This window comes from Nerophis ophidion, linkage group LG22, assembly GCF_033978795.1.
Source record: "Nerophis ophidion isolate RoL-2023_Sa linkage group LG22, RoL_Noph_v1.0, whole genome shotgun sequence".
Classification (NCBI taxonomy): Eukaryota; Metazoa; Chordata; class Actinopteri; order Syngnathiformes; family Syngnathidae; genus Nerophis; species Nerophis ophidion.
In genome coordinates this window covers 4399690-4413194 of record NC_084632.1, presented here as the reverse complement: position 1 = coordinate 4413194, position 13505 = coordinate 4399690, and the positions used below count along the sequence as shown (strand labels likewise).

At 38.4% G+C, this 13505-nt stretch overlaps 1 protein-coding gene across 1 annotated transcript in view; it reads right to left on the bottom strand.

The window, feature by feature from the left end:
• Positions 1 to 7969: 7969 nt before the first annotated feature.
• p3h2 (prolyl 3-hydroxylase 2) overlaps positions 7970 to 13505 on the bottom strand; it is a 165822-nt gene continuing 160286 nt past the window's right edge. Inside the window, exons 16-17 of the mRNA XM_061883065.1 lie at positions 13286 to 13426; positions 7970 to 13219 (exon numbers count right to left, since the gene is read on the bottom strand). Coding sequence (XP_061739049.1) covers positions 13127 to 13219; positions 13286 to 13426 — 234 coding nt within the window. The 3' untranslated portion in view covers positions 7970 to 13126. The remainder of the gene's footprint in view (positions 13220 to 13285; positions 13427 to 13505) is intronic.

The window sequence follows — 13505 nt, the reverse complement described above, 5'->3', positions numbered from 1 at the left end:
AGTTTTATTGAACATATTTTACATTAATATAGATTACACCTCCATTGTGATATGTAGTGATATCGCTTTATCGCCCAGCCATAGGTTAGTAGGTGGTTGCTTACAGCCACATCTGTTAAAGCCAGTCTTTTTTGCACTAATTAGAGTGTTTATGTGGTCAACAGAATACATGCTTTGATTTACTTTATGGTCAAATCACAAGAACTTTCATCACTTTGAGTGATTTTGAAAAAAATGATAGTATTGATGACAGAGTGTGATAGCTCGAAATAGGAACGCACTCAACCTCACCTGGTAGTTCATTTGGAGAAATATCACTGGTTTTGTTTTCATTTGCATGTCAAATAGTCTGAGTTTTCTACTTGTTCCAGCATGTTCACCACAGTGACCTCTCAGCATTCATACTGTATGTTTCTACATTGTTTTTTTAAACTGTGTTTACTTGGTTGTGGAGGTCGATGCACTTTAAGTTGGACAAAGCATAGAGTTGGTATTCACTGTATGAAAATATATTCTACTTTTTATTCATAAATGATTGGGCTCTACTTGCTGGCTTAGCTGACCGATAACTGATTGTACATTTTTTTTTAAAGTCCAGCTGGTGGTGATGTGCAATACCCCCGATTAAATTTTTGATCCCATACTGAGTAACAGTCAGGCTGGCTGATATCAATACTTTGTGCAAATATACCCAGTGGTGTGGCGTCAGAGCCAGCAAGGCCTTCTCTGCTGGCCTAATATAACCAGAAATCATAATCATAATTTAAAATAAGTCATTTTTAATTTCCATCCATCCATCTTCTTCCGTTTAGCCGAGGTCGGGTCGCGGGGGCAGCAGCCTAAGCAGGGAAGCCCAGACTTCCCTCTCCCCAGCCATTTCGTCCTAGTCTTCCCGGGGGATCCCGAGGCGTTCCCAGGCCAGCCGGGAGACATAGTCTTCCCAACGTGTCCTGGGTCTTCCCCGTGGCCTCCTACCGGTTGGACGTGCCCTAAACACCTCCCTAGGGAGGCATTCGGGTGGCATCCTGACCAGATGCCCGAACCACCTCATTTGGCTCCTCTCGATGTGGAGGAGCAGCGGCTTTACTTTGAGTTCCCCCCGGACGGCAGAGCTTCTCACCCTATCTCTAAGGGAGAGACCCACCACACGGCGGAGGAAACTCATTTGGGCCGCTTGTACCCGTGATCTTATCCTTTCGGTCATGACCCAAAGCTCATGACCATAGGTGAGGATGGGAACGTAGATCGACCGGTAAATTGAGAGCTTTGCCTTTCGGCTCAGCTCCTTCTTCACCACAACGGATCGATACAACGTCCGCATTACTGAAGACGCCGCACCGATCCGCCTGTCGATCTCACGATCCACTCTTCCCCCACTCGTGAACAAGACTCCTAGGTACTTGAACTCCTCCACTTGGGGCAGGGTCTCCTCCCCAACCCGGATATGGCACTCCACCCTTTTCTGGGCGAGAACCATGGACTCGGACTTGGAGGTGCTGCAAACCGATCCAGTGAGAGCTGAAGATGAAGCCATCAGGATCACATCATCTGCAAACAGCAGAGACCTAATCCTGCGGTCACCAAACCAGAACCCCTCAACGCCTTGATTGCGCCTAGAAATTCTGTCCATAAAAGTTATGAACAGAATGGGTGACAAAGGACAAACTTGGCGGAGTCCAACCCTCACTGGAAACGTGTCCGACTTACTGCCGGCAATGCGGACCAAGTTCTGACACTGATCATACAGGGAGCGGACCGCCACAATCAGACAGTCCGGTACCCCATACTCGCTGAGCACTCCCCACAGGAGTTCCTGAGGGACACGGTCCAATGCCTTCTCCAAGTCCACAAAGCACATGTAGACTGGTTGGGCAAACTCCCATGCACCCTCAAGAACCCTGCCCAGAGTATAGAGCTGGTCCACAGTTCCACCACCAGGACGAAAACCACACTGTTCCTCCTGAATCCGAGGTTCGACTATCCGGCGTAGCCTCCTCTCCAGTACACCTGAATAAACCTTGCCGGGAAGGCTGAGGAGTGTGTTCCCACCATAGTTGGAACACACCCTCCAGTCCCCTTCCTAAAGGGAGGGACCACCACCCCGGTCTGCCAATCCAGAGGTACCCGCCCCCGATGTCCACGCGATGCTGCAGAGTCTTGTCAACTAAGACAGCCCCACAGCATCCAGAGCCTTAAGGAACTAATACAAATACAACCTTAAAAATGATTTTAGGATTTTTAAACACATATACTTTTTTACCTTTTAAATTCCTTCCTCTTCTTTTCTGACAATTTAAATCAATGTTCAAGTATTTTTTTTTATTATTGTAAAGAATAATACATTTTAATTTAATTCTTCATTTTAGCTTCTGTTTTTTTCGACGAAGAATATTTGTGAAATATTTCTTCAAACTTATGATTAAAATTCCCAAAAATTATTCTGGCAAATCTAGAATCAAATTTAAATCTTATTTCAAAGTCTTTTGAATTTGTCTTTGTTAGAAATATAGCTCGGTCCAATTTGTTATATATTCTAACAAAGTGCCGATTGGATTTTAACCTATTTAAAACATGTCATCAAAATTCTAAAATTAATCTTAATCAGGAAGAATTACTAATGATGTTCCATAAATTCTTTTTAGGGTTAGGGTTAGGATTAGGGTTAGGATTAGGGTCTTCAGTAATGCGGACGTTGTACCGATCCGTTGTGGTGAAGAAGGAGCTGAGCCGGAAGGCAAAGCTCTCAATTTACCGGTCGATCTACGTTCCCATCCTCACCTATGGTCATGAGCTTTGGGTCATGACCGAAAGGATAAGATCACGGGTACAAGCGGCCGAAACGAGTTTCCTCCGCCGTGTGGCGGGTCTCTCCCTTAGAGATAGGGTGAGAAGCTCTGCCATCCGGGAGGAACTCAAAGTAAAGCCGCTGCTCCTCCACATGGAGAGGAGCCAGATGAGGTGGTTCGGGCATCTGGTCAGGATGCCACCCGAACGCCTCCCTAGGGAGGTGTTTAGGGCACGTCCAACCGGTAGGAGGCCACAGGGAAGACCCAGGACACGTTGGGAAGACTATGTCTACCGGCTGGCCTGGGAACGCCTCGGGATCCCCCAAGAAGAGCTAGACGAAATGGCTGGGGAGAGGGTAGTCTGGGTTTCCCTGCTTAGGCTGTTGCCCCCGCGACCCGACCTCGGATAAGCGGAAGGAAATGGATGGATGGAAATTCTTTTAAAAAAAATGTTTCTCTTCTTTTTTTTCCGTTGAATTTGGAATTTTAAAGAGTCCAAATTGGAGATAAACCGTTTCAAAATTAAATTTTCGTTTTTTTCCTGTTTTCTCCTCTTTTAAACCGTTCAATTAAGTTTTTAAAAAAAAATCATTTATTCTGTACAAAAAACCTTCCGTAAAAGGAAAAAAATGTACGACGGAATGACAGACAAATACCCATTTTTTTATATAGATTATTTATTAAAGGTTAATTGAGCAAATTAGCTATTTCTGGCAATGTATTTAAGTGTGTATCAAACTGGTAGCCCTCCGCATTAATCAGTACCCAAGAAGTAGCTCTTGGTTTCAAAAAGTTTGGTGACCCCTGTTCTATAGGGTTCATATGTTTATAAATCTGACTGAGATGAAGTCAGTGCTTCACCAGCCATGAACCTCATTGCACGTCACTGTATGAAATATATATGAAATACTTGAGTTGGTGAATTACTTGTCCAGGGTGTACCCCGCCTACCGCCCGGTTGTAGCTGAGATAGGCGCCAGCTTCCCCCGCGACCCCAAAAGGGAATAAGCGGTAGTAAATGGATGGATGGATGGAGTTGGTGAATTGTAGGTGTAAATATACTCCTCCCCTCTTAACCACGCCCCCCCCATCGTAGGTCTCAATTTTGGCAAGTATGCTGCCAGTTGGGTTAAATTTCCCAGTCTTTAGTTTGAAACATTGTAAAACTTTACTGAAAACATACACAAAGCTTGCCGATAACACTTCACGCAAGATATTAAATCATTATTCTGAGCGAAATGTATTCAAACAAATGCGCTAGCTAGATGCTAGTTTCATTGAAAACGCCATGCTAATGCTAATCGACGGTTAGCATTAGCGATTTTACACGACGATATGGAAATAAAATAGACAACTAAGACGCGCATCACGCTTTAAAACTTGTTATCGAATGAATGCTGACAAAATATAAAGATAAAATACTTACAGGCGAAGACTTTTAAGACTTATTTGTGGACAAGCCTGACGCAGCAAAAACAAGCCACTTCCTGACTACGGAGAGTCTCTGAGGACAAACTGAACATCAACGCATACTTGTGTAAAACTAAAGAAAGCGAATGCAATATTTGTCAGCACAAGTCATAAAATATTGTAAAGGATAAGATTGATTTCAATTAAGCCGGATTTTGAGGAGCAGTTCCTAAAACCGGCTTGTTAGTATAGTTTTCTTTTTTTAGTTTTTTTTTTTTTTATTATCAGGGAAACACTCACTAGAAGGGGTGTGGGGAAAAATCTAATCGAATACGAATTGAATCGAATACGTTGTGCGATTCAGAATAGATTCTCTTTTTTTTTTTTCATCAATCCAACAAACCACTACTTGGATGAGGTGGCTACTTGTCTAGGATGTACCCCGCCTTCCGCCTGATTGTAGCTGAGATAGGCGCCAGCGCCCGCCGCGACCCCAAAAGGGAATAAGCGGTAGAAAATGGATGGATGAATGAAACAAACCAATACACAGCAATACCATAACAATGCAATCCAATTCCAAAACCAAACCTGAGCCAGCAACACTCAGAACTGCAATAAACAGAGCAATTGAGAGGAGACACAAACACCACACAGAACAAACCAAAAGTAGTGAAACAAACATGAATATCATCAACAACAGTATCAATATTAGTTATAATTTCAGCATAGCAGTGATTAAAATCCTTCATTGACATTATCATTAGACATTTATAAAAATAATAAAAAAGAACAATAGTGTCACAGTGGCTTACACTTGCATGGCATCTCATAAGCTTGACAACACAATATTTTCACAAAGATAAAATAAGTCATATTTTTGGTTCGTTTAATAGTTAAAACAAATTTACATTATTGCAATCAGTTGATAAAACATTATCCTTTATAATTATAGATCCTGCTGAAATCTTATGTATTGAATGAATACAGAATCCTTTTGAATCAGAAAAATATCGTTTTTGAATCGAGAATCGCGTTGAATCGAAAAAGATCGATATATTATCGAATCGCGACTCCAAGAATCGATATTGAATCGAATCTTGGGACACCCAAAGATTCGCAGCCCTAGTATTAGTTATACTATAATCCAGGGGTCGGGAACATTTTTGGCTGAGAGAGCCATGAAAGCCAAATATTTTAAAAACGATGTTCCGTGAGAGCCATATTATATTTTGGTAATACTTTGATATGGGGAACATATTCACCATTAATTAATTGCTTATTAACATGCAAATTTGTAACATATTGGCTCTTAATTAGTCATTTTTAAGTACTTATTAATGCCTTTTTCTGCATGGCCTTATTTTACAAGCAGTAAGCCATAAACTAAGTCTTCCCTTATAATCTCAGAATTATTGCTTATTAGTACCCCTAACCCTTATATGGTCCCCTAGTGTCCAAATAACTCTTAATTAAGTCTTTGTTACTTAGAATATGTTCCCCATACTAAAGTGTTACCAGTATTTTTTAACACTGAATACAACTAAATGTGCGCATTTTTAAGTTAGACTAACATTTTTAGAGTATAATAAGTCTCTTATTCTTTTTTAATAACATTGTTATTCTGAAGCTAAAAAATAATAAATGAAATACTTCTTACCGTTAATGCGACTTCTTGGATTGATGGAATAAAATGCATGAGAATGTTTTTAATTTTGAACGTTATTTTTAACCCCGTGATTACCAGGGGAATCATTTATTACTTATCGTGTTAAGCAATGTTAGCTAAGATGTATCTGAGAGCCAGATGCAGTCATCAAAAGAGGCACATTTGGCTCTTGAGCCGCAGGTTCCCTACCCCTGCTATAATGTGTAGATAACAATAAATAAATCTACTCTATCGATGAGAATTATACTGAAACATTGGCAAAAGTTACTTTTTTGTGTGTGTTTTCATTGTAAACGTTCCATAAGGCTTTGGCAGTGACATCACGAGTTTGGATTTTGCCTCATCTAAAAATGTGTAGCATTTTACAGTAAAGAAAAATACCCATAAATTGGTAATAATAAAAAGCATTTTGTGTGTGGATGTACGGCCCTTGTGTAAGTGCGTGTACTGTATATGTGAGCTTATGGACCTGTGTATGTGCGTAAGTACCTTTGTATGTGGTATGGGGGTGTATTAATGCTGAAAGGTACATACAGGTTTTGGAGCAACATATGTTGCCATCAAAGCTATGTTATCATGGACGCCCCTGCTTATTTCAGCAAGACAATACCAGGCAGGTATTAGACTGGCCTGGCTGTAGTCCAGACCTGTCTCCCATTGAAAATGTGTGGCACAATATAAAGTTAAAGTTTAAGTAGGAGTACAAAGGTGTGGCGAAAATATTCTCTGCATTTGACCCATCATGAAGCCTTAAATACCACAACAGAGAACCCAGACTGTTGAACAACTTAAGCTTTACATCAAGCAGGAATGGGAAAGAAATTCCACCTGAAAAGCTTCAAAAATGTGTCCCCTCAGTTCCCAAACCTTTAATGAGTGTTGTTAAAAGGAAAGACCATGTAACACAGTGGTAAAAGTGCCCCTTTGACAATTTTTCCGCAAAGGTTCATGATTTTTTGCAAAAAAAAAAAAGAAGTTTCTCAGTGTGAACATTAAATATCTTGTCTTTGTAGCATATTCAATTGAATATAAGTTGAAAAAGATGTGCAAATCATTGTATTCTGTCTGTCTATCTGTGTTGGCCCTGCGATGAGGTGGCGACTTGTCCAGGGTGTAGCCCGCCTTCCGCCCGAATGCAGCTGAGATAGGCGCCAGCACCACCCGCCACCCCAAAAGGGACAAGCGGTAGTAAATGAATGGATATAAAATGCGTAAATAAAACTATGATAAAACCTAGGACATAAAAAAATGTGAGTACACAATTATATTAGTGTCTTCACGCTTAAAATAATAACCTTTAAAATAAGTAATCAAAAAAGTGCATCAGAATACAAAAAAAATGCAATAAAAACATTTATTGAAATATATTTTGTATATATATATATATATATATACACACATAAATATATATATTTATGTATGTACATACATACAGTATATATATACATATATATATATATACATACAAATATATATACGTATATATATACATACATATATGTATATATACATTCATATATACACACACATATATATATAAGTATATATATGTATACATATATATATGTATATGTATACATATATATGTATGTATATATATATGTATGTATGTATATATACATATGTATGTATATATACATATATATGTATATATACATATATATATGTATACATACATGTATATACATATATATACGTATATTTACATATATATATATGTATTTATACATATATATATATGTATATGTGGGTGTGAATGTTGTCTGTCTATCTGTGTTGGCCCTGCGACTTGTCCAGGGTGTACCCTGCCTTCCGCCCGATTGTAGCTGAGATAGGCGCCAGCGCCCCCCGCAACCCCAAAAAGGGAATAAGCGGTAGAAAATGGATATATATATATATAGATATATATATATATATTTAAATGGCACATCCCTTATGTGCCGAGTGGACAATTGCCAACGCTAAATTTGGATGCACATAAAAAAAATGGCTCCTAAACTGGGAATCAGCTCTCATCACTCACTTCACAGAGCCGTTCAACAGAATCGATTCGTTCGCGAACGTCCCACCTCTCATGCGAGAGAATGACCCACACAAAAGAATGCAATTTGATACTAAAAGTTTATAATTTATTTGGCTTACTGTACACTTTCATTTTGTGCATTTCATTTTTAAATATCAGTGAAAAGAAAAGTGTCAAAACTCGCCTTACAGGTACAATTCTCCTTGGAAACACACATTTCCACATCGGATTCACAGTGCATGACTCTAAAATCCACACATACTGTATATCATATTCCTTGAAACAGGAACGATTGACATCTTTTATGAAAAAAAAAAGTAGACAGACAGTCGCGACAGCAGCTGTCTCACTAGTATTCAAACATAAATAAAAACAACACACACTATTTTTAAGGAGAGTGCATGATTGGTATAAATATAAACAATATTCAGCTTTATTACGACGACATTTATTTTTGAAATAGCGCTCCTTGAAATCTATATGATGTAGAAAACAGTGCACTTGCAGGACAACCATTAGTGGCGTAGTACAAACTACCTAAAGTAGTACTCGCTTTCAGACAGTAAATAAAAAAACAATATTTCCCAACAACACACAACTGGCAACCTCAAACCTGATCAGTGAGACGCACATCGCTCGCACAAAAGTGGCTTTCGGGCGAAATGTCACCAGGAAGCGCTGACTTTGTGTGAGTTAGTGCATTTTTAGAAGGCAAACACTTTAAAACACGGCAAAAAAAAAAAACAGCTAAAGAAACACACACACACACACACACACACACACACACACACACACACACACACACACACACACACACACACACACACACACACACACACACACACACACACACACACACACACACAGGCTATCATTTGGAATGGGGACCCAGTTTTTGATCAGGACTTGTGGGGACCACCCTTTCTACAGGTTGTTGAGGTGGGGACCAACGTGTTGATCAGTACTTGTGGGGACCAACCTTTCTACAGGTTGTGGAGGTGGGGACCAACATGTTGATCAGTACTTGTGGGGACCACCCTTTCTACAGGTTGTGGAGGTGGGGACCAAATTGTTGATCAGTACTTGTGGGGACCAACCTTTCTACAGGTTGTGGAGGCGGGGACCAAATTGTTGATCAGAACTTGTGGGGACCACCCTTTCTACAGGTTGTGGAGGTGGGGACCAAATTGTTGATTAGAACTTGTAGGGACCACCCTTTCTACAGGTCGTGGAGGTGGGGACCAAATTGTTGATCAGTACTTGTGGGGACCACCCTTTCTACAGGTTGTGGAGGTGGGGACAAAACTGTTGATCAGTACTTGTGGGGACCACCCTATCCAAAGGTTGTGGAGGCATAAAAAAATTAGGTAAAATGGCCACTGCCCAGTTAGCTCACACACGTCTTTAAATCTCTGGATTGATGAAGTAATGTGCTGATCATTCTTACTGGGGACCCTGGGGGAAAGTTTATATGGTTCATGGGGATTCAATTTAAATAATTTTGCATGATTCACACAAATTTGTTCGTGACTACTGAGGACCATTTAAGCAAATCCTGCATCTTCTGTGACATTATTGAAAACTGCTATTTAGCAGTCATGAAGTCGTCTGCAACTCCAACTACCATAAATAGAAGGATGGAACATTCTGAATGTGAATCATACTTTAAGGTTATAATGTTTTATAATCATGCTGTATGAACATGTCATCATAAGGAAGACTAAATCAGATTTTGTTTTTGGAAAAATATATTAGTTTTAACCATGGATGGATACCATAGAGAATCACAGTACTATGCCAGGTTTTCACTTTTCAAAAAAATAAAATGTTTCTCTTTTACCAATATTTGAAACACGTAAACAAAGTAACCCAAATTTCCCTGTTGTGGGATCAATAAAGGATTATCTTATCTTACCTTAAACCACAGAAATAACATACAAACTCATTAGTCATCACTTAAGCATCTTCAGAATGGGTCTGACTATCATTTAAATAGGTTTCCCTTTAGGGGACCTGTTTTTTTTTTGCCCCCGTACCGTCAGAGCTCCCCTAAAGGTGACTTTGTAAACAGAGCCATGTCCCCATTATGTCGGCATTGCCAGAACACACACACACACACACACACACAGCAAACACACACACATACACACACACACTTGTATTTCGTACCATCTTGAGACCTGAGAAAAATTCCGACCTCTTTAAACCACCGTTTCTAGATCTATAAAGATTTGTATTTACAACATTAATAATACATAACGTACTATGCAAATATTAAAAAGGTATGTTTTTTGTTAGTTTTCATTTTTTCTAAAAGTTAAAGTTATAGTACCAATGATTGTCACACACACACACACACACACACACTCGGTGTGGTGAAATTTGTCCTCTGCATTTGACCCATCCACTTGTTCACCCCCTGGGAGGTGAGGGGAGCAGTGAGCAGCAGCGGTGGCCGCGCCCGGGAATCATTTTTGGTGATTTAACCCCCAATTCCAAGCCTTGATGCTGAGTGCCAAGCAGGGAGGAAATGGCTCCCGGTTTTATAGTCTTTGGTATGACTCGGCCGGGGTTTGAACTCACGACCTACCCATCTCAGGGTGGAGAGTCCAACCACTAGGCCACTGAGTAGTTTTTTTCGTTTTTAATCTTCATTATTTACTTCAAGTTATTACAGTATGTCTATATACATATTTCTGTATGTATTTTAATTAATTTTGGCCAAAGGGGGCACATTTCAATTTCTTACACACACTTGTTATTTCATATGTTGACCAGAGGGGAGCACTTTTAAAATCGACACACAATTTGAAAAAATCCGTCCTTTTTGATACCACCCTCATTCTGATAGTCATCAATAGAGGTGTAAATGAGACATTCTCTATTAGATGCAATGTTATTGGGACCATGATTTATGTTCACACCTCCTCATATGGAAGATACTTTTCCTTCTTCACGTCTCAAGAAGGATAGAATTACAAGAACACAAACAGACACACACACACTCTTGTATTTGTTACCCCCTTGAGACCTGAGAAAAATGCCTCCCTCTTTAGGACCACCCTTTCTAGATATATAAAGATGTGCATTTACAACATTAATAATATATACATACTATGCAAATATAAAATAGCTTGTGGGGAAAAATGAGTTGGAATTTTACGAGAAAAAGGTCACAATTTCCCGAAAAAAAAATGTCAGTATTATAATAAAAGTCGTCATTTTACTCAACTCAAGCCCAAATTTTACAAGAAAAACTGAACATTTGTGCAGTGTTATGATAAAAGTTGGAATTTCACTCAATAACAGTGGCCATTTTACAAGAAAGCTTAAAATGTTGGCAATTTTATGAAACGAGTTGTACTTTTACTCGACAAAAGTCACAATTTTAGAAGAAAACTAACATTTTGTCAATATTATAATAATAAGCGGAATTTTACTTGGCAAAATTATGACTAAAGTCATATTTACAACAACAAAAAAATGGCAATATTGTGATAAAAATCAGAATTTTATATGAAAAATGTCATAATTTTAAATTAAAAAAAGTTATAATTTCACGAGAAAATATTGCAATATTACAGAAACAGAAAAAATATGAGTAATTGTTCCCGATTTTATAAGAAAAATGTCGACACATTGTGAGGAAAAATACTGCTTTTAGTTAATTTGATGTAGTTTTAATTTTTTGTTTGTAATTGGTTTTTAATTTTCATTATTTACTTCAAGTTATTACAGTATGTCTCTATATACATTTTTATTTATTTATTAATTTTGTCCAAAAAGGGGGCACATTTCAATTCTTACACACACTTGTTATTTCATATGTTGACCAGAGGGAGTGCACTTTTAAAAGCAACACCCAGTCAATTTGGGACACCCTCATTTTGGTAGATGTCACCACCAGCAGGGGTGCAAATGAGACATTTTCTATTAGATGCAATGTTATTGGGACCATGATTTATGTTCACACCTCCTCATATGGAAGATACTTTTCCCTATTCATGTCTCAAGAAGGATAGAATTACAAGAACACAAACAGAAACACACACTCTTGTATTTGTTACCCTTGAGACCTGAGAAAAATGCCTCCCTCTTTAGGACCACCCTTTTTTTAAGATGTATAAAGATGTGTATTTACAACATTAATAATATATACATACTATGCAAATATAAAATAGCTTGTGGGGAAAAATGAGTTGGAATTTTACGAGAAAAATGTCACAATTTCACGAAAAAATCGTAAAATGTTGTCAGTATAATAAGAAAAGTCATCATTTTACTCAACTCAAGTCCAAATTTTACAAGAAAAACTGAACATTTGTGCAGTGTTATGATAAAAGTTGGAATTTCACTCAATAACAGTGGCCATTTTACAAGAAAAGCTTAAAATGTTGGCAATTTTATGAAACAAGTTGTACTTTTACTCGACAAAAGTCAAAATCTTAGAAGAAAACGAACATTTTGTCAATGTTATAATAATAATCGGAATTTTACTTGGCAAAATTATGACTAAAGCCATAGTTATACTAAAAAAAATTCATTATTTTACAACAAAAAAATGGCAATATTGTGATAAAAATCAGAATTTTATATGACAAACGTCATAATTTTACATAAAAAAAGTTATAATTTCACGAGAAAATATTGCAATATTACAGAAACAGAAAAAGTATGAGTAATTGTTCCCGATTTTATACGTAAAATGTCGACACATTGTGAGGAAAAATACTGCTTTTAGTTAATTTGATGTAGTTTGTATTTTTTGTTTAGAATTGGTATTTAATTTTCATTATTTACTTCAAGTTATTACAGTATGTCTCTATATACATTTTTATTTATTTATTAATTTTGTCCAAAAAGGGGGCACATTTCAATTTCTTACACACACTTGTTATTTCATATGTTGACCAGAGGGAGTGCACTTTTAAAAGCGACACCCAGTCAATTTGGGACCACCCTCATTTTGGTAGATGTCACCACCAGCAGGGGTGCAAATGAGACATTTTCTATTAGATGCAATGTTATTTATGTCATCACTTGTTCACACCTCCTCATATGGAAGATACTTTTCCTTCTTCATGTCTCCGGAAGGGTAGAAATACAAGAACACACACACACACACACACACATACATACACGCACACACATAAACAAACACCCCATTTATCACTGAACCTGCACTTTGAAACAGTAGAAAAATAAAAGTATTTAACAATAAATAACATCCCTGCAGTGCCACTATAGTTCATCTTTAGGGTTGATGTCCAGACCTTGATGCCACACAGACTCCGAGTCCAGAGCCTGGATCACTTCATCTGCCTGCAGTCTCTCCTGGAAAAAATAAACATTATATATATATAATTTTGTAATATTAACCGGAGAGTCCAGTACCAGTACCAGTTCTCTGAAGAGAGGGTCCAGGGTGAACCAGAGAGCCACGGCACATCTCTGCCCGCTGGTGACGGCCTTCACGCCGTGAGGGTTCTCGCCGCCCGAGGAGAAACCAACCATCCTGCCACACTTGGGCTTGACTGACGCCTGCGAGAAGACACTTGCTTTTTTTTAAATGTTTCACTTCATATCTGAGGTCAGCAGAAGGCATACTTGGCAGCCTTGA